Raw genomic sequence first — 25,758 nt, forward strand, 5'->3', positions numbered from 1 at the left:
CCAGTCATTGAATTTAGAGCTACAAAGTTGATCAAGAGACTGGAGCATCTCTTACGAGGAAAGGCTGAGGGAGCTGGGCCTGTTCATCCTCAAGAAGGGGTGACAAAGAGGGGAGCTCATCCATGTCTATAAGTGTTTAAAGGAGGGCTGCCAAGAAGACGGACCAGGCTCTGTTTGGTGGTGCCCAACAGTAGGACAAGAGGCAATGGGCAGAAACTGATGCACAGGAAGTTCCACCTGAACATGAAGAAGAACTTCTTTATATGTGAGTGACACAGCTAAATATATTTGTGAATCACAGCTAAATAAACAGGCTCATGTGAAAAGAAAACCCACTGGGTTTGTGTTTTCCAGTTGAAAAAGTATCTGCATCTGTTCATATTTAAATTGTACGCACTGTTCTGAGCTCTGCTTTGGCCTGAGGTGCTCAAGCTACTTTGAACCAACTGGTTCCAGTGGCAGTAGCCATGGGAATGCTGGGAATACACAGGAGTGGTGTCTCTGCCTGTCTGGTTGTGCAGGCACTAAGTGCAAATATGAGAGCGGATCATGCACACCCCACCTCAGCTCTCACACCTATCTCGAACCCAGCTGCCAAGGGGGTCTCCTCGCTAAGGGATGACCCTGGCTGAAGGTAAACTCTTCCTTCGGTGGGAGCTGACTGGGGGCTCTCAGCTGAGAAAGGCCCTGGCTGAGGGAGGCTCCTGTCTGAGGAGAGATCCTGACAGAGATGCTTGCTGACAGGAAACCCTGCCTGAGATGGGCACTGACTGAGGAGCTCCTGGCTGAGGAGAGATACTACACAACGCAAGCCCTCGCTGAGAGGGCACCCTGCTGCAACGGGCGCTGGCTGGGGAACTCCTGGCTGAGGGGATATCCCGGCCTAGGCGGGGACTGCCTGAGGGGCTCTTTCCGGAGTAGGGGGCCACATCCGGAACGTGCCGCAGCTCCTAGAGGGTCCCGGCCGGGCCCGGCCCAGCACCGCACAGTCTGTGACAGGCAGCCCCGCGCCAGGAACGGGTCCCGGGCGCAGCAGGCCGGGAGGGGCGCGGCCAGTGAGGCCGGCAGGGCGCGGTGGAGACGGGAAAGGCGGAGCCTGGAGGGGTGGGGCCGGCGAGGCGGAGCTGGGGCGGCGCGGCGGGGCGCAGTCGGGCGGCAGCCGCGGCCGGGGCGGGAGCGGCGGCAGCGCGGGGTGGGTTGCGTCGCCCCGTGTTGCGGCATGTCCAAGACCCTGCGGAAGAAGCGGCACTGGCTGAGCAAGGTGCAGGAGTGCGTGGTGTCCTGGGGCGGCCCAGCGGGCCCCGACCCCGATCTGCTGCGCGGCGGCGCCGAGCGCGGCGAGTTCCCGTACCTGGCGGGCCGGCTGCCCGCGGGCGGCGAGGGCGCGCCGGGCCCCGCGCTGCTCTCGGGCAAGGCGCCGGCGCCGGGGGACGTGCTGCTGGAGGTGAACGGTACTCCGGTGAGCGGCCTCACGCACCGCGACACGCTGGCCGTGGTGCGGCACTTCAGGGAGCCCGTGCGCCTCAAGACCGTGCGCCCAGGTGAGCGCCCTCCGCCGCCGAGCTGGACCGAGGCCCTCCCGCCGCCGCCCAGCCGGCCGCGCGTAGGCCTGGCCGCGCCGGCGCCCTGCAGGGCGGCGGGAGGGCCGCGGCGGGAAGCGGCGCCCGGAGGCAACCGGGCGGAATCCGGGGCGCGGGTGCCCCGCTGGGAAAGTTTCCGCGGGTTCGGGACGGCGGCACTGCCGAGGGGGGTGATGTAAGGGGGGAGGCGGTCCCGGAGTCCCGGGGCGGCCCCAGGACGGTGCTCGCTCGCCCGTCCCGTCCCGGTGGCTTCTCCCGAGGGTCCTCTCCCCGCCCGGAATGCCCGGCTTGGCGCCGCCGCGATGCGGTGTTTGTGCGGGTGTGACCCTTGCGGGCCTCCGGGTGACTCAATGGCCCCCGGAGGGTCCGGTGCCTGCGTCCTCCTCTCGGAGGTGCAGGAAGTGCTTTCCGTGGTGTTTATATAATCCGCTGCTTGCAGAGGTCGAGGGTGGCTGGGGAATGGCCGGGATGGAGTACCGGACTGCCATCGCTTCATCCTGTTGGTTTCCCATTTGGCAGAGATAAAAGCCCTGAGAACAAACTCCGGCTGTTCTTTTTTCCACAGATTTGTATTATTTTTGAGTACACTTCAATTAACTAATGCTTATGGTAAAATAATTTTTATCAACGTGCCTGTTAAATGTCAAATTAATGCTGAATAGTGGCACCTGCAGCTGCGTGAGTTAATTCATGAGCTCCAGAGGTACCTACTGCTTTCTTGGTCAGGCAACCTAGATGTGAGCCTGCTGCTTTATATGAAAGTGTCTTGGGAAAAAATATTTTTCTCTGAATCCCAGTGGATATCAGTATTTCTATTATAGACCCCCTGTGACTGGGGTCTGTAATATTTCTCATAGAGCTTCTTTGCTGAATACTTGTCTTGTTCTTCTTTGGTAATTGGTGGGTGCTATTTGACTTCATGTAATACATATTTTAAGTCAGGTTTTCCCTGTTTGACCACTAATGGAAAGTCGTCTTCTATGTAGAGACTGTGCTGTTGGTCCTGATTCATATGACTTGCTAAATTAAAACAACAATCAAAAAAATGAAACAGACGCACATCTTAAAAGCACCTACAGAAGCTTGGTAGGTTTTGAAAAAGGTCTTAATTTACAAAATTTGGAATCTTTTCTGAAGGGAGAAAATGGAAAAGAACAAACAGCTGCAAGTTAGATGTGAACTAAGAGGATTTTAAAAAGAGGGACAAATTGTTCAAGATAGAAAATAATCTCTTCTTAAAAGAGAAAGCTTGTGGAAGATGGAACTATAGATCAAAGGGATTTCTTGTATTTCCTATGGAGGGAAATAGGAATTTTCTTGTGCTGGGAATTTCTACAGCAGCGATGTCAAACTGTCAAAACTGCCAGAAAAGATTTAGAAGAAATTGCTGAAATTAGCAGTAGAAAATGGCAAGAGCCAGATGATGATCCTGAGGACTTCCAGGTATCAAGTATTAATAGTAGTGTGTTACCTGTTCCTTAAATTCTGGGTGGTGCAGAAGGAATAGTAGTGGGGAATATAGAGTACTGATGAGAAAAGGATCCAGAAGATCAACAGAGGCTGGTTGGTGATTCCAGCAAGTTGATTAAAATTTGAGTTTTAGAAGAGAAGGAGAATATTTGGGATGTGAACCAATACCACTTAATGAGGAGAGAGGGCTGCTTTCACTGGCTGGTTTAATCAAATCTGAGTATTTTGGTGAGGTGGATTTTCAAGTAGGCTTTCAGTAAGGTATCACTGACTTGGATGAAGATCTTGCTGAGTGAGCATGGTGTGGCAGTGTAGCTGCCAAAATACAAGAGCAGAATTCTCCTGTGGCTTAGTAACTGGTTAAAACAGAGGAATGGTTTTTTCAACAGAAGAAAACTGCTGCTGGAGTCTTGTAAGGACCTGTGCTGTTTAGCATAGTCATCCAGAGCTTGTAAACCCAATGCTGGTGAGTTGCACAAAGAGAAGTAGCATTTTTGTGCTGATTTTATGTAACTTTTGGAACAGATAAAACTGAATCTTCAGATCCAGCAATTTTTCCTATACTGGGACATATGTACCACATCAGATGATTTTTGTAGTCCTTTTCTCTGTTAGATTTAGTGTCCTTGAATACGGTATTTTGAAACATACTGGTTTTTGGTTGTTTTTTGCAAAGCTGCTGCAGCTGCTCAGTGGCGGTTTTCCAGTCAGGGTATAGGTAATTAGGAAAGTTGTTGACAAGGCATTCTCTATGAAGACCGATAACTTTGAATTTTGCTTCCCTTTTGATCCAGAGGCATCCAAACCTGCCAAGTTGTGGAAGGCATCTGGGAAGGTGCATGGGACCATGTGGGTGGTTGAGGCGAAGGGAGTGAGGGCCAGGAGCTGGTGGTCCCTGGTAGGCACATAATATGTCTGCGTTCTCAAGGACATGTAACTGCGTTACTGCATTTCAAGGTCCTGTGTTTCATGATTTTCCTCAGTCAAAACTGAAACCATCATTTGAAAGGCACGGAGTGTTCTGCCAGCAGACCTTTGTATGCCTCATGGCTCTTCAGGCTTGGGTGCTATTGGGACAGAAGACTGAGGGGATCTATTGTCAGGGGTTGACAGTGAGGGATTTGTCTCCTTGAATCTGAATGGTAAGGTGTTTTTAAGGTCTTGATGCTCACAGTCTCCCTGTGCATTTTAAAGGGTGAGTTTGGTGCTCCATCTTCCTGGTGAACTCTGTGCAGGTGACCTTGGGCAGCAGGATCTGGATTGCTTTCGTTCAAGTCATGATATAGTCACTCCCTCATTAAAGGCAGTAACAGCTTTAGTTGACAGCAGTAAAATCTGTGATACTTCTTGCAAGCTCATGGAAAATTTTAAATGGAAATTTCAAAATGCTGTTTAGGCTTGTTTAAGACACTTGAAGGATATGAATGTTAATTTGAACGCCATCTGTTAACTGCACACATCACAAATGATGGACCATTTTGTTGATTAAGAAATTTGTCCTTCCCATTTTTGTTCTGTCTTTTTTACAGAATTACACAATCAACTAGGTTGGAAAAGACCACTGAGATCATCAAGTCCAACCTATGACCTAACAGCATCTTGTCGACCAATGCCATGGCACTAAGTGCCACTTCCAGTCTTTTCTTAAACACCACCTTCACCACCTCCTTGGGCAGCCAATCCAATGCCCAATCACCTGTTCTGTGAAGAATTTCTTCTTAATGTCCAACCTGATTAGCTGAGGAGGGAGAACAAGACCAGTGTGCCAGGGCTGAGTATCATGTCCCATGTGAGGATAGTCTCAGGTGTGTGCAGACTAGCCAGAAAATCCAGAGGTCCATTATGGATAGGGATTGACACAGCATAGTCTGTGGAAGGCCAGTGTTGAGTACTCTGCCAGTGGCACTTGGGACTGATGCTGGGATCTAAGCTGTCTAAATAAAACTTAAATTCTAGAGGAACTTTGAGATGATAACCATACCTCTGTTTATGTGTAGTTTATCATTATCATCTTAATTAGATGAGCAAAGCAGCCATACAGAGAGCTAGGGCAGCTTGTGCAGTGGGATATCTGTATGGATGTGCACGGAAGCTGCCAGGGGCCAGCTCATCCTAATGAGTCCATTTGTATTTTAGCCGTGCTTGGGTAGTGCTGGTTTTCAGCTAATTGCCTGCTTACATGCATTCAAACAATGGCTGCTGTGTGCTCAAGGACCTTCCCTGTCTGGCATTACTTGGATTAGGGTATTAGCCTTGTAACTGGCCAGTGCTGCTGCAGGGTCTTCTATTTCCATTAGTGAAATAGAATGTTGTAGTCATATCCATGGTATTTGGGTGCTAAGTTCATCCTCTATAGGTATCTACTTTCCTTCCAGTACGTGAAAGGAACCTACAAGAAAGATGGATATTTTTGGAAGCACAAGTTGCGATAAGACAAAAGGGAATGGATTCAAACTGCAAGAGAGTGGGTTTAGATTAGATATCAGGAAAAAAATTTTTATTGTGAAGCTGGTGAGGCATTGAAACAAGTTGCCCAGGCTGTCCCATCCCTGGAAGTGTTCAAGGTCAGGTTGGACAGAGATTGGAGAAATGTGGTTGCGGCGTAAAACTTTGATGGTCTTAAAGGTCCCTTCCAACCCAAACCAGTCTGTGATTCTGTGATTGCATAAAATTTATGGTTGCATGCATATTCAAGGGCCCTGAGCAACCTGATCTAGGGGTGGTATCGCTGCCTGTGGTGGGAGGATTGAAGCTGGATGGTCTTTAAGGTCCCTTAAAACCTAAAACCATTTTAGGATGGTGATTCTGTGATGATTCAGAATTAGGCAGAAGGATGTTTGTATGTGCAAATGGGGTTGCTAAAATACTCATCAGGACAACCCTGGGTGCCTTCTTTCTTCACAGCAGCATGGTAACTAAAATACACCAAAACTAGACTGGAGACTTAAAGTAAGAAAAACTACTGATATCTACAAGTTCCTCTTTCTGCAGGCTGAGTTGCCAGATACTATGTAAGAAGGAATGTGTTCTCCTTCCAGATTAAGGAGCTTTGATGAATACAGCTACTCTGTGTCAATTACTATACTTTCATGGCCACTATGAGGAGGATGTGGGAGGAAATGGGCAGAGTCTTAGGGCTCTTCCACTTGAGAATGTTTCCGGAGCACATAGTTTGGTTCCTTGGTTTTGGAGCAAATGCACCTTGGCTCCATTGTGTCAAAACTGATCTTTAATCAAAAAATGCAGCAAGATGTAAAAGGATGAAAAGTCTTCTTCAGGTTAACTTTTTTTTCAGTGCTCCTGAAGCTGTTAAACCATGATTTCCTATAGTTTTGTTTCCTATAGTTTTCTGTTCAGTTGTGGCTGGAGCTCTTCCTCCAGCTGGTGCATTTATTTTGTGTCTCCAGTCAGGATTGCCTGGCCTCTGGTGAGTCTCAGTTTGTGCTTTGATTTTTTTTTTTTTTCCAGTGAAACACGTGGAGGATATCCATCCCAGCTTGTACTGACAGAACTCATGTGATCTTTTTCCAGTCCTTCATGCGGTTTTCAATAGGTTCAGTACACCCCAGTCCAAAGCAGACGTGTTGCTGCTCTATGTGCACTCAACCATTGTCTGCAGTTTTGTGATGTGACACCTCTAAGTGCTTCAGATCTATTGCTTTATTTGAATTACAGAACATTAGTGCAGAGGATGAGAGGATTGACAGGTGGAGGTACTCATACCAAACTGTTTTTTTTTTAAGTCTGTGGCCTTACCTTCCCAAAGAGCTTTCCTGATCAACATGTAATAGAAGCTTACAAGAAGACAACTTATTGCTGGATCCATTTTTTCACATGACTATGATGAATCCCTAATACCTCTGTTACCAGCAGGAGTTAATGGGAATGTTATGACTTGGTTTGTGCATGGTGGGGGGTCCTTTCTCTGATGCAGAATGAATGAAAACGGTGACAAATCCAGTGACTTGGAGCCAGATTCAGCACTTGAGACACAATATTTGAAGCCAAGTATCTGAGGTTCATTTACATTTCCTCTTGTGCTTGAGGTAGGCACAAAGCCTCCATGTGGGGGGGTAAACATTTGCATGTGTAGCAATTAACGCAGAGAGGAAGGCGAGCCACACTCCCTGGCAATTTTCACAAAATTGGATGAATTCTAAAGGTGCCATGTTGAAACAGATCAGAGTACATACACTAGGATAATTTTGTCTCTCAGGGGACAGGCATTACCCTAATTCTGTGTTTCTGTGGAAGCTGGCAGTGGTCTAGCTCTATGATGGAAGAGAGGAATGTGTTACTCAGGAAGCCCAAGGAGCTGTGCATCCACCTTAGGTCCCACAGCCCTTGGTGGGTGTTGGGTAGAGGCTACAGAGTGCTGCTGTGGGAAACTGCCCTCCCTGCTTGAGAGTTAGTGGGGAATTGACCTGTTCTGGACTGCAGAGGAAAGCTTGAGTCATTTAATCATGCTACAAAAAGCCCAAAGCATACAGGTCCGCTGTAATGAATGGAGGTATCCCAGCTTCATCAGATGATGCTGTCTTGAAAAAGAAAACAGAAGGGGAAATGCTTTCTGCTGGAGGCTGTTGTCTCTAAAACTGTCCTATATCAATTTGGGAGCTGCCTTGCACAAAAAGCTTGCACCTTAAATGTATGGATGCAGAGGACTATTAAGCACTATTACCGGTGGGTATTAGGATGTTCATGTACTTTATAATCTTGCTTCTAATTTTCCTCTTTATATAAATGTACTCTTGACCAAGACCTTAGTGCCTTTCCCTTTCATGTACTTCCTTGTTTAAACTTTACTCCGATGAGTGCTGTGGTAATGATCACACCGGCGATGCCCTCTAATGATTCTGCTCTTTCTTGGTGTGGTCATTTCAGATGATAAGGAGGCCTCATGTGGCTTTTGCGACTAATTTGTACTTTGTTGTTCCTATCAGGAGAACAGTTTTCTTCTCTGTTTCCATCCTTGATGTCTCTCAGGGGAGACCTTGTAGGATAGTGCATTTATCTGGAACTGGTGATGGGGCAGATGGTGCTGTCTGTGTTCTCTAAACCCACCTCTTTGGATCCACTGTTTTAGGGGAATCAGATTTTCACCAGGACTGTACAATCGAGTACTTGTATTTCAGATATTCCTGGAAAGAACTTTTCTTGTGCGGGTAGACAGTTTCAATTGAAATTCTTTCATATATGTTTATGTTGGGTTTTTACTGAGCCCCCACCAGCCTTAGATGTCCATACCAGCAGAGATCTTGCTTAAAATCACTGAAGGGTAATTTTGCTGCTACTCTGCAATGGCAGGAGAGTTTTTTTATCTGTGAATGAAGTCAAGAATGAACTAAAGATGAACCTTTATTAGAAGTCATGATTTCAACAGCAGATTTAATCTCAATACCTAGACTTTTGTCTCGGTATGACCCTTCAGTTCTTGTCTGGTTTTAATGAAATGCTAGTCAGTTGTAGAAAATGGCCTTTTTTATCTCAGAAGATACAATAACCTTACTTTTTTTAAAGGAAGTTTCATTTTGCTTTGATAAAGCAAAGACACTTTGAAACTAAACAGTCTTTTTGAAAACTTCCTAAAGTAAGCAAGTGATGCTCATATAACTTGCTATGCATTGTGCTCTTTTATTATTGAAGCATCTGCTTCAAGTTATTTTTCAGCTGCAAAACTTAAAAGAATCTTAAAATGTGACAAGGATTGTACATTCAAATTGTCAGGTGAAAAAATTATTCTAGTTTTCATTATTGCTCTGTTTGAAGATCTTTAAATTCATTCTTCTGGTTCTTGTTTTTAATTCACAATGCATCCTTTTAAGACATATCTTGTTGTGTTCATGGGCTGTTAGTTAAATTGCTTCTTGTTTCCTGAATGGGAACAATTTTCTTCTTCGAAGCAACCGTATTCTTGAGAATACTAAATTTGAATTCAGAAAAATAGGAGCTCTTTGTATTTGCGAGTAAATTACTTATGTAGTTCTGCTGAACAGAAGGTAAGAGGAAAAATGCAATAGGAAGATTGCAGACTTGTGTTGATCTGCTACATCATCACAAAAATCAGAATTACTAGTAATTTGTCATCTCTGTTGTTAATTGGTGTTTGAATTTGTGTTAAATTGGTCTTTTTTTGGGCCCTCTGTGGGTCATGATGGAAACGGGATCTTCTCCCAAGTGCTATTTCAGCAGAAGCTGGATGATGTGGCTTCCAATCTGATCAGCTTTAAAAGCAGGAGCAAGTACTTTAGGTGGAAAGGGTGGTATCTTAGGAAGGGTGTTTGTCAAGGAGACACTAAAGGCGTTAATGGTGACAAGGGGGTTGTAAAACCTTTGTAAAGCTGTCCCCAGTTGTTTAAGGTGCAGATGCAAGTAGTTACACACAGCAGTGTTCTGCCATTAGTCTGGGTGCACCTTTCAATATGAAACACAACCACAGCAAGCTTTTTGTTCAGGCTTATATCACTGTGCTTATGCAACCTGTTAAAGTAATGGTTTTGTGTGGAAATGTGATTCTGTTTGCAAAGCACAGCCAGGTTGTTAGTTGTAACTCTGACAGGAAGCTTTTAAAGTGTGTTCTCAGGGCTACATTTAAAAAAGCTTGCTTAAAGCTACTTTTCAATATGTATGAGTCTCAAGCCTGTAATTTTTTATGAATTGGTGATTGTTCTCAATTGAATGCAGCTCCTTCAAATTGGAAATCTCTAGTGTGTTTACTATCCATCCTGTATCGCTCTTCACTTGCTGAATAGTGTAGTTCGTAGAACTCGATCCATTGTAAATTATTTTCCTGAGATACAGTTAAAAAGTGAAATCGTTTAAGTTCTGAATTGTCATGTCTCTTCAGTTACTTGTAAAAACAAAAAGTAAAGCTTGAATTGTAGTTCTATCAGATCATGGTGCACTTGAATGGTGGTTCTTACTGTGTTCTACTTCAGTGCTGTTTCATTATTACCTTTGGTAATAAATACAATCAGCCTGACAGCTGGTGGCTGATGAATATGGATTGAGGGTGCTATATGAATATCAGCAGTATTCTGGGTTTTGGAATCTGGAAATGCATTTTCCATCAAAATGGTAATGAAGTATTCTTTAGAAAAGGTGGTAGAGGCAATTAACAAGGTTAATGTGGTCGTGTGAATTGTCTGTTAGTATTTCTCTTCTTTCATCGAGTGCATTTGGAGCTAGTGAAGATGAAATCCAGACTAGTTTGCCCTGATATGAGAGCCTAACAAAATTTGACTACAGCCACAGTTGTAGTAGTACAAAACTGGGTTGGTTTGGTAAGGCTGGGACTATCCAGGACTGTCTCTGGCACTGGTGGGAGAAGCTGGAACCATCACTGCCCTCTCAGCAGTCCTCCAGCCAAGGTAGGAGCAGGGCACAGTGGCATAAACACCAGCATTGTGTTTAGGTAGAAGAAACATATTAAAAATATCTCTTTCATGTTGCTGAAAGAAGAGATGAGAGAAAAAATTCTCTCTGAGGCATCTTCTTAATTACTGTTGGATACAGTGATGTAGTTTATTAAATTAAGTTGTTCGTGGAAGTACTGTTAGGATAGAAAGTGGTTTTTACCCTGGAGCAGTAACTTTCAACTTATTTATCTGAATTTTCCCGTGTCACCAAGTTTTGTGTGGCAAACTTAAGCCTGCTTGAAATCTGTCTGCTCCTCCTAAATATTTCAATTAACACCATGAGAGTCACTTGGGGCATCTGCGTCTTCAATGGTTTCAAGCTGGGACCCACTGCTGTAGGGTGTCTGACAGTGCTGTGGCTTCTGGCAAATGACCAAAAATATTCCCAGAAAGAAATTCAAAATATGGGGTTTAAGGTATTGAGTAGGTGTTAGATTATTTGTAAATATGTCTGTCTTAGCTCATGAAATCAGGCAACTGGGTGAATCCAAATAATTAAATGAGTTTTAGTTCTTGGTATTCTAAGAAAAAATTACCTGATTTGGTTTTATGTATAAAGAACATAGTCTTGTAAGTCATTGAGAATGAAATTCCTGTGGTGGTTAAGACTATTAGTAAAAGTTATAACAAAATAGACAAAGCAGCAGATAGGCAACTTCGTGCTTTTCTTTTTGTGGTGTTTTTCACAGAGTTAACTTGAAGACAAGAAAATGAAATATGTATTTGAGCATGGTCTAGTGGAAGGTGTCCCTGCCCATGGCAGGGGGTGGAGCTAGATGAGCTTTAAGGTCCCTTCTGACCCAAACACTTTCAGGATTCTATTATGTGATCTTTAGATGACTGGGTGGTTTGCTGTCTAGTTTAGTAATCCCTGTAAAAGTATGGTGTCCCTTCAGTAGTTGCTATAGTTTAGTCTAACTTTAGGAAAAAGCATGCATGGTGTTTTGGGTGTGCGCTGTGGGTTCTGTACGCACAACATGTATCAGAGGAGGGATGTTCAGCTTAAAACTTAGTGAGTCTGGGCAGGAAAATCACTCTCTTAAATCACTCTCTTAAAAACTAATTGAAACACAAAGCAGAAGTGCCTGTTTTCATATAAGATTTCCTTTTCCCTACAGGAGTTTTTGGAAGATCACAGCAAAAGTGTAACTGAAGCAGAAGTGAGGGCCATGTGCTGTGTCTGGCACGTTTCTGGTGTTTGTGCAGCTGGTTTTGCCTACCAGCTTTGTCCTGCAGCTGAGTATAGAGGTGCATGTATGTAACTTACTTCTTTTGCTGACATTATTAAAAAACAAAGCATAAACCCATTGATAAATAATTTGAACGTGGTGTAAGTTGATATGCTGATTAAGTACTTCCCTCCTCTAAGTTATTTCTATGAAAAACCCATGAAATATTTCTACGATTTTAATTCTATGCATTTAAAAATTATTTTGACACATTTTTTTTTTCCCCAAATAGACAAAACACCCAAACCACTTAAGCCATCCCCCTATTTGAGATTTCATTTCCTGGAGATGCAACTTTGCTTTGGTTGTACACCAGGTTTGCCATGACCTTGTTGCAGCAAAAAGCAGCAGAGTGTGCTGGTACTATTCATTAAATGCAAGAGGATTAACATCCAGTTTATTTCCTCTAAAACCACAGAACTATCAGGAAATAACTAAGCCTTAAAGTTTTAGGTTTGTAGAAATGATTTCCTCCTAATGCATGTACTTGGTGGGGGGGGTGGGCAGTGGGGGAATTTCAGAATCCTGTTATGTAAAAGAGAGTCAGAGCCCTGGGAATTATGTTTAATGGCTTGTTTCATCCTTTATTGCTCTAAAGAATTCCTCAAAAATCAGTTGACCAAAAGTACCAGGGAAGTATTTTTACCTCTGTTGCTGCAGCTATTATCTCTCAGTGATTTCACTGATCTTCTTTTCAGTGAGATTAGATTGGAAATGCTTTGGTGCAGGGAGGACTTGTTTGTGAAAATTACTTGGTACTGTGGGTGCCATCGAGGGAAAATACCAGTAAGTAAACAAATGTGGTGTTCCAGTGCTAAGGAATGTATTGGAAGATGTACTGCCTTGGCTTTCCTTCTAGTTGACAGTGCTTCCTTGGAAGATGACTTTTGGAACGTGAACTTCAATGAATTGTATTTGTCATATTAAAAAAATAGTCATGGCATAAGTTTGACAACAAAATTGCTGTGGTTTTCCTTCACAGCAAGTGTTGGTCCCTGTTTAAAAAAAAAAAAATGAAAAAAGAAAAATTGTTCTAACTCAGACTATGCTGTGATGATTCTATGGTTCTGTGACTTAAGATCTGACATAGTCAGATGCCACTTATGCATGTACTTTTTGTTTCACATGGCAATAATATGCCATATATACAACTAATGTATTTTTAAAATGTATTCCCTGCTAGATAAGGTGTGAACTGTGGATGGGTGTGTGCAGCTGGGGTTAAACCATGCAGAACAGCTGAGGTAATAGCGTGAGCCGTGTCCTCTTATACGTTTTGAAAAAGGCAAGTAGTTATGTCCTTGACACACCTGGGTACTATTATTAAACTCTGTTTAGTGGTTTATTTACAGGCAGCAGCAAAACAGTTTTACTCAATCCAGGGCCTGAAGTATTGGTCATGTTGTGGAATTATGGACTACACAACTTGACTCTAAGTTGCAGGCTTTCCTCTCTGCCCTAGTTACTCACTCAAAAAAAAACCAATCCTGTGGATTTTATTTCCCTCTCTGTACGGCAGCAGTGAGTAATTACTTTTCTGTGGTGAAGGTAGAGATGCTGGAAAACTTTAATTAATGCTCATTAGGAGAAGCTGCTAGTACCTAAAGGAATTCATTAGGGCAGGACTCTTAATGTTCATCAGAACAGCAAATAAATGCAGTGAAGTGAGTGTTATTTACGCTGTACTGTGCGGTATATTTTTCTGTTCTGCAAAATGTTTCAGAATATGTGGGTCCTCCACAGCCAAGGGTGTCTTTTAGCCTCTTTAAAGTGTCCAGATTCAAAATGAAGTTTAGGTTTATAGCATAAATCTCTTAAATCTCCTGTCACTTTATCAATATGGAATTGAGGAACTTAGGAGAAAAGTTACATATGTTGGCTCAGCCATAAGGTACCACACTGGGAACACTTCACTATGACTTAGTTTGAGTGGCTGAATGGCCTTATTAATTTGAATTTTTCATGTTATCTTTCTACCATAGTAAATAGCTCGCAGGAGGTGTTTGAGAGCATGGTGACAACTTGTTTTGTGCCCCAGAGCCCCTGCGTAGTGCCAACAGGAGTGAAGAAATAACATCACCTGTAAGCTGACATGCAGGTTTGGGTGTCTTGAGTTGGAAATAACCTTGAACTTTCCTCCCAGAGCAGCCCAGACAGCAGGTGAGATGCCCTGTGGCCATGGCTCCGGTTGGCCTTTGGTGTCTCCCTGTTGGTGGGTGTTGGTCAGATCTGGTGGGTTCAGAGTCTGCCCTGAGTTCATTTAAACTCAAGTTGTGGTTTGAACCTGAAGCTACAACCTTTTGTCAATCAGAGGTACTTTTATTGTTGAAACAATGCTCTTAGCACATTTTTTAAAACTTAAGTTATTTGCACAGCTCTTCATTTCCAGCTGTTAGCTGTCTGACACTGGAGCTGGCACTTGCCTCATAAACAAGCACTGGAAGCATTTGTGTTACTCCAGCAATTCCTCATCTGAAATACTGAGAATTGGATCTCTCTGGATACTGGAAAATTCTGTTACCGTGCTGTGATTTGCATAGCTTTAATAGATTTTGACACAGTCAGATTTTACCACAAATTCTGTAACAAAATACAGGCAAGACAGGTGTGTCTGGTACGAAGCAGGAGGTTATTTACTTTCTCTGGCCTTTTCAGAGGGAGGGAACCTGAAATGAGGGAGCATGAAAACTATTGTGTAGATGAGCCCCTATTTAAAAAGTGGTGTTGGACACTGCTTAAAATGGAGTTGTTTTTATCAGACATTGGCAGCCATTCGGGGGCAGTGGAGGATGGGATCTTCGGGGTATTCATTAACCTTTTCATCAGTCTGTATTTGTACACAAGTGCGGGTAGTGTGTCCACAGGGAAGCTGGAAAGTATTCAGAACTACCAATTGTTCTCTCAGTGAAAAGCCTACTAAAAATAGGGTATTCTTCCATTCAGACATCAAAACCCGATCTCTAATGTGAAGTGCCATGCTGTAGGAATAGTAAAAAAGCTTTTACGTGAGGAAGTTCTTTCTGTGAGCTGTTTCTTACAGTGGGTGAAATGCAGCAAAAAGAAAATGGACTTGAGTCACTTTGTTTTATTGAATTACCTTTGGGTGGCAGGAAATTTGTTTGAAATCCTTATTTATTGCCTTTTGGCAAATAGGTATTTTTTTTTCTATTTGAACTATGTTCTTAAGAGGTCTGCTGCTCTTCCTGGTGTGGGGCTGCAAAGATGTTGGATATTAAGGAAACGGCAAAGACAGTGTTTTCAAAAAAACACCCAGTTCTTTGACAGAACTTGGTTTTATCTAAATTTTGATTTTGAAATTGGGACACGAGAATGGGGTGCTCACTTCAGACTGCAGTGATCTGAAAAGATTCAGCATTCATTGTTTCTTGGCAGTCTAAGTCTTAAATGCTGAATGCAAGGCTTTTCTCAAATTCTATATGCAAAGTGCTAGGTTTTTCTTATTTAATGAATAAGCGTAGATAAAAATAAAATCTGCTTTTTAAGGTAACAATGTGCATCTGGTTCAAACACAGAAAATTTGAGCGATGCCTGCAAACTTAGCTGGACCTCAGTGCTGTGGCAAATTATGTTGGCCCTCTCCAGTCAGCCACTCCTGGTACCATAAATCTTCCAGGTGTCCTATGCTGGGCGGGTGAGGATGTGCTGCACACACGGCACAGCCTTGGCTTCACCTGATTGCTCTGACAGTGCCTCTGGGAAAGCCTCGTTAAGTCTCTTAAGAAGAATTTAAACTGGCAGGTAAAGACAAGCTAATCTCTATTTCATCCCATGATTTATTTGAACAGCAAGATGTCTGCTTCCTTTTCTTTGCTGTTGCCGTCGATCTGCCAACGGGGACTGAACAATGAATTTGGGAATTTAAATGGATTTATTTAGTAACAATCAAGTGCTTGCTATGTAATTGCTGACTGATTCTGACTCAATATGAAGAGTAAAATTGGGAAGGGTCTTGACTACATTCTAGTCGCAGTTTTGTGAAATGATTAATGTGGTTAGGACAGGTGCCTGCTGTCAGATTTGTCCAATGTAATTCTTACGCTTGTAGGTGCAGGAGGGGTTTTCATCACCTAGCTGAATGTTTTATTACATTGGTCAATTGATAGATAACATATACTGGTATTCAGATAAAAATATAACCTTTTAAAACTCTTACCTTCATGTTCATGTGTGTCCTGGAAGTGAGGAGAAGAGGGAGTGTTTTAAAAAGAACCATCTATTGAGGGTAACAAACTCTGTGCTCTAGTGATCGTGGAGCATTTCGGATTGAATACTGCAGATCCTGTATGGTCAGACAAGGATGATAGTAAAGGAATGATGCAATAAAGACAGGAACAAGCTCTGTGCTGTTAGTTCCTGTTGGGTTGCACAGCCATAACTGCCTTCTGGCTGATTGCAAATTGTGAACAGAAATTGGATTTGGCTTTGCCTTCAAAGCTGTCTCTTTATTTGAAGTGCTTTCTTTCAAGGATTCCATTTCTGTGTCAGTCTTTAATTTAGTGAGCTCTTTAAGCAAATATAAATGACTCCAGCCTTTGGAAACAGCTCCATACAGATGCTGGTTGGCGAGTTTCCCTAGTGGAATGCACTGCACTCTGAATGCATTGAAATTTCTGTTATTGTAACTGAGGACTTTTCCTGTCTCGTGACCTAGACAGCATTACTGTTTTGCTTACAACATTCACCTAGTGCCAAACATGGCTGCGCAAACATTAAGTTATAGAATTGTGAAGGTTGGAAAGGACCTTTAAGGTCACCAAGTCCAGCCATCAACCAGCACCACAAAACCATGTCCTCAATCAATACGTTTTTTAAACACCTCCAGGGATGGCGACTCCAGCAGTTCCCTGGGCAGTCTTAATTGAAACAATGCAACTGGTGCAAGTTAATCACTGAATTTAATGGCATATCAGCCAGCCAGATTTAACGGTGTATCAGTTGTTGCAGATGTCTGCTGGGGAGCAGTTGTTTGCTGCCCTGTTCTCTAGACTTTGATTCTTGTTCACTGCTGAAATGTTTATTTTGTCATTTACTGTACTTGGAGAACAGCTAGTAGGTATCTTTGAAGCTGGCCAAAGTGACTGTACCATTTGTGCCCTGACTACAGCCATGGCCCTACGGGATTTTCTAAAATCAGATGGTTTAGGTTTTTGAAGTGTGTTTGTACATGGCTTGTGCTGGAAATCACAGCGTGAAAATGAAGTTACTGTGGATTTATTGCCCGTGTTCTTTTTCTCAGCTTTGAGTAGTTCTAGTTTATTGTATAGAGTAGTGGAAGAAGTTTGCCCTGAAGTTACAGATAATTGGAAATACAGCTGTGGTGTTCCCCATGTGGAATGACCTCTCCATAGGTGAGGAAGTACTGACACATGCCAGCTAGGACTGAATCTGTTATACAACTGACTACTGAAAGAGCAAGTTTTCTTTTAATGTTCAGTAAATTCCAATTGTGAAAATCAAATTTATCCTTTTAATGAATAGGTTATTTGCCCATTTTTAATCTGTCAATCTCTTCGATGCAGGTGGTCCGAACACTTTATTGCAGAAGTATTTCTTGAAAGGAGATCATCATATTGCTGTTATATTGGAGTGGTTGTGTGCATGGCCAGGAGTTGGACTTCATGATCTTGTTGGTCACTTCCAGCTCAGGGTATTCTATGATTCTGTGATTTGGTTATTAATATGAAGGTTTATGTTTTAATGGCGGTTGGTTAGCAGCTTATTTTTCCACATACTGACATCCTCTGTTGAGACACTTCTGTTGCTAGCTACGGATAGATAAGAAAAAGAAGTGCTGAGAAACAGATGTTGCAAGACCAAGTACCCAGCTGTGTGCTAACATAATGAATATCATGGTGATTAGTTAACAATTCCTTGGCAGGCAGAGGCATATGTAAAACAGTAAACACAGCATGCGGAAATAATAATATTAATTTAGGAAAAAGAAAAGAAATTTCTGAACGTTAAACATTGGCAGCATCAGTTCAACCACCTGTGTTCCTGAAGAGCTGACTGTATTTTGGTAAGTCACACCAAGGTCAGCCAAGCTGATTTTAGAACTGGTTTTAGTCATATTTTCCTGCAAACTGGTGATGGGGAAGTGCATGGGTTTTTCAGGTTAAATGCTGCATCAGTAATGAGAAGAAGTCTGTCACCATCAGCTGTCTGGGTTTGTTAGAAATTCCAATGACTTTGCCAAATAGTGAGGTTGAGCACCTCTGGCAGCACTTTGAATGAGCTGTGGCTGTCAGTAGGATCCTGCACCACTCCCAGACATGCTTTGGAGCTCATCAGTCAGCACCTCTGGTGTATTTGTGCCAGGTTGGCTGCTGTGACCTGTGTTCCTGCAGGAAAGGGCTGTGATGGGATGTGCCAGCACTGCCTGGGCAAGTCCAGCGTGCTTGTACTTCACTAGAAAGCAGCTGTATCTCAGAGGCTGAGCAATTCCTCTATTGCTGGCATCCACCTCCTCACATGTGTACTCCTTGGAGACAGCACTCTTTCATAGTTAATTGAAAATCCTGGGTTCCATAACTAAAAATAAGTCTTATTAAATGAATAGTGATGAAATAATAGGCTATCTTGTGCAAGCAGAAAGAGAAATTCCTTTACTTTTTAATACTATGTGATGATTACCTGAATATGTAGGGAAATGGTTCTTCTTCTCTTACTTGATTACTTAAACAACCGCCTGTGATAAAGATTGTAAACTGAGGCTTCCCTGGAAAATTGGGTTATAATAGAATTGGAGTTCATGCAGTGACACCAGAGGGATTCATGGGTGTGATAGATCAGCATGGATCAGTGTCTCTGCTCTTTGTGGGATGCTGTGCTGCACACTGTTGTGCCCCTGGCCCTTGGGTGTTGCAGCAGACTGAGTAAAGCATCCCTCGGTGTAGAATTGGAACTGTGTGAGTCAGGCACTGACGTTAGTCATGGCTGGTACACATCTGGAGTTCCAGGGATTTCACTGACTGCCTGTGTTGTGCAGTGAGAGCTCTGTGGGGGATTGTTTTCCAATTAAACTGTGAGATGTCTCTAATCAATACTGCTGTGACACGGCACTTCTATGGGTTTGATCAGAGGAGTGCTGCCCTGGCACGTAGATCTTGGTGATTCCAGGTTCCTGAGAGTCCTCCAGAGTGTGGTGAGTCACAGCAGTGCAATCTGCAGCATTAAGCATCAGCTGTCCCTTGGGAATGCTGCAGCCCATCCTGCAGCAGTGCTGGGATTTCCCAGGCTCCTTGAAAAGCCGTTTTCAGGAAGCTCTAATTCCTTCATAAAGGTTGCATAATGACTCATGTTTGTCAGAGCAGGAATTGCTCCTTTACCCTTGTGCTCAGGGGGGCTTTGTGGTGGTGGGACCTTGGAGAGGGGAGGTCTCATGGGAAAGGGGCATTGAGAAGCCACTAAAATGCCCTTGGGTGACATTCTTGTATAGAAATGATCTGTTACAAGAGGTGTTATACTTGCAGGCAGTGCAAAGCAGCTATGTTCAGAATGAGGCTGGTATTTAAAAGCCCAATTTGCTGTTGTGTAAATTAGTTTATGGGTCCAGCTATGACAGTCCACCCGCTGCTGCTCACTGACACAGCTAGAGGACACCTCTGCTGGGAACATTTTCTGTTTTCCATGGTGGATGGTCACCCCACAGGTTTGTCTGCTCAAAGGAGAACAGGCAGGCAGCATCTTTGTCAATAGTATGTCTTTGTCAGACTCCTGCCCTGCCAAACTCCATACTGAAATAGGTTAGTGGGCCTAGACATTATGCAGAGTGTAATTGCATATCTTGCTTCCTATGGAAAGTAGGCTAAAAATAAACCTGTCTGTGATTTGCATAAATTCTATTCTAATCTGAATACTCAAAAAAGGTCTTGGCATGTGAACACGTACCCTTCTGTTGGGAAAGCAGTGCCAAGTCCCAAGTAGATTAAATGGCTTGTGTAACAAAGAGCAGCTGCAAGGACATTTTTCTCTGGGGATGTGATTGAAGTGTGTCATTCTCTATAGCTGCACGCTGCTTAAGCAATGCGATACGGTATGTTAGACATACATCACATCTGAAACATGCTGCACTCTCTGGACAGACAGAAGGATTGGCAGTTTCTGCCAAGCACTATGACAGGTTAACTTGCACAGGTGCGCTGTGTGCGGTCCCTTGTTGCAGTGTGACATGGAATAATATTAAATGTCAGTAAGTTTGAATTTGCACATAAGCTGGAGATTTCCAAAGGGAAGCATTAATATTAGAACAGTCAGGGGCCTCAAGTAACATTTTGTTCAGTTGGATATGTTAATTGTGCTTTCCAGACCAATGGATTTGTTTGCTGTCTCAGTAAAGCATTTTCTGTAGTGTGAATAAATTAAAACCTCACATTGTAAATTTAAGGGAATGAGTGGAAGATTATTTATAAATTGGGAAAAACGAGCCATAGTTAGCCCTAGGAAAATAATCTCCATTGTTCAGATTACTTGTCTTTGTTTTGGTGCTCCACTTGTCAAATAAGAGCAGACTAAATGATTTATGTATTACTGTAACCTGTGGCAGCTATAGAGGACTCTTATTTCATAGCTGTAACTTCACAGTGCAAGTGTTGCAGCAACAGATACTACTTAACCAAAATAGCCTCTGTAGTGTATTGAGCTGCACAATGATTAAAACTCAGCAAGGCCTTGAGTGCATAGTTAAGAAGTTCTAATAAAGTGCTACTGTTAAAACAATTTTATATTTTAGTTTTTTTAACGTGTCTTTGTATTGCAAGTTCTGATTGTTGCTTTGACCTTTTAGAGTGTTGTAACATCCTTTTAACATGTTTGAACCCATTGGTGTGTTGCTGTACCAGCTCTGTCACTTGCATGGTGGTCTGAGTAGATCATGATCAGGAAATGGCCTCAAGTTACACTGGGGCCAGGGTTTATACTAGGTGTTGGGACATTTTTTTTCCATGGGAAGGGTTGTAAAGCTTTGGAACAGGCTGCCCAGGGAAGTGATGGAGTCACTATCCCTGAAAGCATTCTAAGAAACATGTGGATGTGGTACTTGAGGACATGGTTCCATGGTGAACATAGTGGGTGCTGGTTGATGGTTGGACTTGATGACCTTAGAGTTCTTTTCCAACTTTAACAATTCCACGTTCTATTCTGGTCAGTGTATTTGATTCATCTGCCGTTGTGGTGTCAAAAGCCTGTTTCCTCTTGTGCTTTACGTCCCTTTGTCACTTTGAGAGTCATAATTAGATCTTGAGAATCACATTTGCTTTTTGTGAGGTGTTTCAACCTCCCAGGCTGGGCTCAGTGATTTTTCCCTGCATCCCTGTAAATCCTTTTCTCTGTCTCAAACCTGACAGTGGCAGAGGCTCACAGGGTGCAGTTTATCAGGCTTCTTGTTCTTTACCATCCCTGTCAATGCATCTGACTTGAAATGGAAATCATGGGCCAGTTTACCCCATTTTTGAAAATACAGCAAATCTTTATAAATAGGCAAAATGTTTTTAATCTGTTCAGTGTTTTTTCACTTCTCGAGAAAATATCAAATTAAGGGGAAGTCTCCATATATAATAGAAAAGGTCAAACTTCCCTTGTGTAAAGTTATTTTGCATTTTTCTTCCCCACTATAAGTTAAAGGAAATGGTTATGTTTGCATTTTATTTGAAGCCCATTCATTATTTTAAATTACTTGAGTTCTGTGTATATCTCCTTCAGTGTCTGATCTTCTATCAGAAACAGCTGCACAGACCTTTCAGCCTTGCTGTTCTCCTATTTAATAGTAGAGCATTAAAATACTTGGCATTATCAGAGTAAACCCTGGTCACTGGTAATTCTCCTGACTGTATTCCCATAGTTAATGGATTTTTGTGTGCACGCGATGTATTACTGTAATCATATCTGATACTGGTGTGTGTGAAGCTGGAGTCTGAAAGTTGGAACTACTTTACTCAAAAGAATTTTCATTTAAAAATCCTTAAGGTTGTAGGCAATTCATTAGGCTATGCAGGTTTTTTTACTGCCAATGCAGGGCATAAAACCAACTTAAAATGCTGCCTTTCTGTGGAAGTCATGCATAGACTGAGAATGTCTACAGATGTAACGAGATACAGAGAAGAAGAGACCTGTGCTAGAGCTGTGTAACTGAGTAGTATTGCTGCCCTACATACGGGTTTCCAAATGCAGCTGGTTTCAATTTCCTACTTTTTCTTTAGTTCCGAAGTGGTGCATGACCCCGCCCTGCCATGTGCTGGCTGGGGATGCCCTGCGGAGGCATGGCCGTGTCCCAGGAGCAGATGGAAGGGAAGGGGCTGGCATCTGCCCGGAGCTCTGCTGATGCTCTCCCTGCTCAGAATGTGTTTTGGCATGTGAGCTGAGTGCTTGTGCATTTAGGCGGTTTAAAAAAAAAAAGGTGTTTGTTGCTGGTTGTCCTTAGACCAGAGCTGCCCTCTGTGGATGCAGGAGAGTGTCCCCCCACCCTGCCCATGGATACGCTGGAGCAGGCAGGGAAATGAGCTCAGGGTAGGTGGCAAAAGGCTAAGAACCTCTTGGTTTCACAGTGCTGGATCACAAAATCCCAGAATGGTTCAGGTTGAAAGAGACTTTAAGGATTATCTCATTACATAGGCAGGGACACCTTCCACTAGACCAGGTTGCTCCATGCCCAGTCTAACCCAGCCTTGAACACTTCCAGCCACTGCTTCTCTGGAGAACCTGTGCTAAGGCCTCAGCAATGTCACGGGGAGGAATTCCTTCCCTCTGGCAGTGGGAAGCCATTCGCCCTTGTCCTGCAGTTCAGGCTTATTCTTCATTTCCAAGCTTCAGTGGTTCTGGTACATCTGTGAACAATGGCAAGTCTTAACTGGGTACCAAGTGTTATTTTCATACACTGCCCAAATGGCACTGACAGCTCTAGCTAGATTTTTTTTTTTTCATGGCAGATCAGGAACCCACCCATAGATACTCACACTCTAGAGCCTTCTGTTACAGGTGACTTTTTCTATACAGACAGAACTAAAATCCAGGAGGATTGCATCCAAGCTCCCACTGTTTACATTTCATATGTTGTCCCTCTCAGCTCCAAGTATATTTTGGAATAAATAGCGCGTGATTTGCCATTCCTTCTTGTGTTTCTCAAATAGGTTTTGGTGACATGCCTTCGAAAGGATATTTTAGTTATCTTCAGAAATTGAAATGCTTTAATGATGGAATTTCATGCGCAAACACAATCATATTAGTTTTCCACTGGTTTGCTTACAGTGGCCAGGTTTATTGGGAGAATCTTTCCAACCCTGTAGGATTTCAAGGAAACAGCACAGAATCCTGGGATATTCAAGAATGTGGAATGAGAAGCTTTGTCTCTCTGAATCGGTCACCACCTCAAGTGAGGATCTGAAGGCATCCTGTGAAGGCTGGTGTTGAACACCTCTTAGTTTCTAGTAATGAGTGATCTAAATCTGGAGGCTTAAAAAGTCAAAATTCATAGTTATTGGTGGTTCTGGAGTAGATTTTCTTACTGACAAAAGTAAAAAAATCCCCAAAGTCAACTGGGATGTACATTCTGTAATGGAGTTTGTGGTAACTTTATTTCCTTAATCTGGATCAACAGGTTTTCATTTCTTTCACTAGTACTGTAAACACCGTGTCAGTATTTTGAGCAGTCTGGTAAATGATTTATTAATACTGTAATGCTTATCTCTACCATAATTTCTGTAAGTTAGGCTATATTACCAGGAATTTATTGGATGGCATATAGCAAACTATGACTAAACAAGCCTTTTGGTATAACCCTGTCTAATATTTCTCAGCTTTCAGGTAGTAAATGAGTTTGGTTTAATGGATTATTGTGGCTGTGAAGAGCCTTGAAATGTAATGCTTCACCTGACAGGGAGCTTGCCTGCATTTTGAAGAAGCTGCAGTTTTTCAGGGAATGAGCAGAAGTTACCCGGAGTCCAAAATGGGGCCAAGATCTCTTTTCCCACATGGGTCACTGGTTCAGGCATGGTTGTCACCTCACCTCCCAAAGTGGCCTGGATTTTCTTTTGGGAGGGAACTCGTCTCTTCCACAGGCTGAGTCCCAGCTTGGGTTCCTACCTTCATTACCTGGAAGGGAGACAGGGAGGTGTTGAGTGTGAGCATGCCATGGAGCCCTTGGTGGCCTGGGACACAAGCTGCCAGGCATTGCTGCTAGTCTCAGCCTTTCTCCTCAAAAATCCCAGGGCTGTGGGCCCCCTTCCCTGAAGAAAAAGCAGGCTTCTGCACAGGAGTCCATCTGTGCTTCTAACCCACAAAATGAGGAAGCACCTGCTGACTGGGTTGGACATTCTCAAAATGATCTAGTCTCTTTTCTGTATTAGTCGTAATAATTTGAACCTCACACCTTCTCCTTGTGTTGAGAGCATCAGTGTGTATTTGCCAGGTCACAGTGAAGTACTTGCAGGTGGAGGACGGCAGGTACTCACGGCTGTGTCACCACTGCGTCTTTCCAACCTCTCCACATTTCATAAATACAGTGATTCTCTTGCATGCTTGGAAATCATTCATTGTCCTCAGTGAATGCACGTGTTCAGATCTGGAACTTATGTGAAATCATCGTATGTTAATAGTTGTTGGGGAATATAAGAAAGCTAATGTGTTACACACTGATTCTAGCTTGTGTTTCCTGGCACTGCATCCCTGATTTGTGGAGCTGAATGTTTCTTTAAATGGCTTTTGCTTGATCACATCAAAAATCACTTAATCTCAGTGGGTGCATTGACAGCCCAGTTTAATTAAACAGTAGCTGTTTTCCACTTGATGAGCCCTGAGAATTCCTATTTTAGTTAGACTGTGAGTGAAATCATGGAGCTGCTTTATAGCTCTCAACGTGTGTTTCACTGGAATTTCCATAGTCAATGGCCTATGGCAGCCACAGCTTATGTAACACATCATACAGCTGAGCGGAGCCCTTGCATACTCTGGGTTTCTGTTCACAGTGTGGAATTCTGAATGTACCAGATGATACTCTGATTACATTTCTCCTGTGCTGTGTTCTAAGTGAGAAAACAAGATTGCATCTCAGTATGTAATATCTCCAATTTTCACCCTGTGCTGTTCAAACTCCCCTGGGGAGGGGAGCGAGGAGACTTGGGGGGTGGAATTAAGGGGATCAGCAGGAGGTGGCGGCAGATCACTGCGGGCTGGGCCGGGAGAGCTCCTTCCTGCCCGGTCCTTGAACTGTGGGGGCTGTGTTTTGGTGGATGAGAGGCTGGGCATACCCTGGCTACATGCACTGGGACCCAGAAACCAACCCTACCCCCAGCCCCCTTTGTCCCCTTAATTTGTCTCCCTAATTCACAATGCTGTGTTTTACTGCACTGGCACTTGGGCCTTTTTTTTTTTTTTTCTCCAGTAACTTAATATTCTCCTCCCCCAACTCCAGTGGGTATATACTCATCTGATCAGTCCTTTTTGGTTAATTTAAATTAAAACTGAAAACAAGAGGCTTGTGCCTGTTCATCTGGGTTAAAATAAAGTATATTATTCTTCTTGACTGGTGCCTGTGTTGCTGGTGTCATCCTCCAGAAGCGGCTCTGCAGCACAGCAAACACCAACCCAACATTTATCAGGTCATTTTGGAGAGGCTGATACATGAGGTTTTCCTAAAAGCCTGTGTGAAAAAATATAAAAGAAGCATGCTCAGCTCCTGGCGGGAAAATAATCTGACTTTTGCCAGAGGTTGCCTAAAGCATCCTTACAATTACTTTATTTTTCTGCTTTCTAATGGACACCATACTCTCTGTGAATTTCTGTAACTTTTCCTCTGCCCACTATTTTGTTTGACTTTTTTCTGTTTTCCCCAGGCAATCCTGTCAGTCTTCAATTCAGTCATCTTGGTCTCACAGTATAGTGTAGTCTCCAAGCTTTTAATAGAAAGATTAACCCCTCAATATTGGTGTATCCTTAGTAGCAGCCTTGCCTTTATTTTGTCTTTAAACTGAGTTGATATTTATTGAAAAGGGTTTATAAGCTTTTAAAATTTTAAACATGAAGAGGGAAAGATCAGTGGGTAAATAAAGT

At 43.1% G+C, this 25,758-nt stretch overlaps 1 protein-coding gene across 4 annotated transcripts in view; it reads left to right on the plus strand.

Annotated features, from left to right (window-relative positions):
* The first annotated feature begins 1,148 nt into the window (after positions 1-1,148).
* Positions 1,149-25,758, plus strand: part of MAGI3 (membrane associated guanylate kinase, WW and PDZ domain containing 3) — a 54,465-nt gene continuing 29,855 nt past the window's right edge. For all 4 annotated transcript variants that reach the window (XM_071449960.1, XM_071449961.1, XM_071449962.1 and 1 more), the window contains exon 1: positions 1,149-1,541. In XM_071449960.1, coding sequence (XP_071306061.1) covers positions 1,220-1,541 — 322 coding nt within the window. In that variant the 5' untranslated portion in view covers positions 1,149-1,219. The remainder of the gene's footprint in view (positions 1,542-25,758) is intronic.

This window comes from Agelaius tricolor, unplaced genomic scaffold (genome assembly GCF_023055355.1).
Source record: "Agelaius tricolor isolate 1412-34295 unplaced genomic scaffold, bAgeTri1.0.p SCAF_30, whole genome shotgun sequence".
Classification (NCBI taxonomy): Eukaryota; Metazoa; Chordata; class Aves; order Passeriformes; family Icteridae; genus Agelaius; species Agelaius tricolor.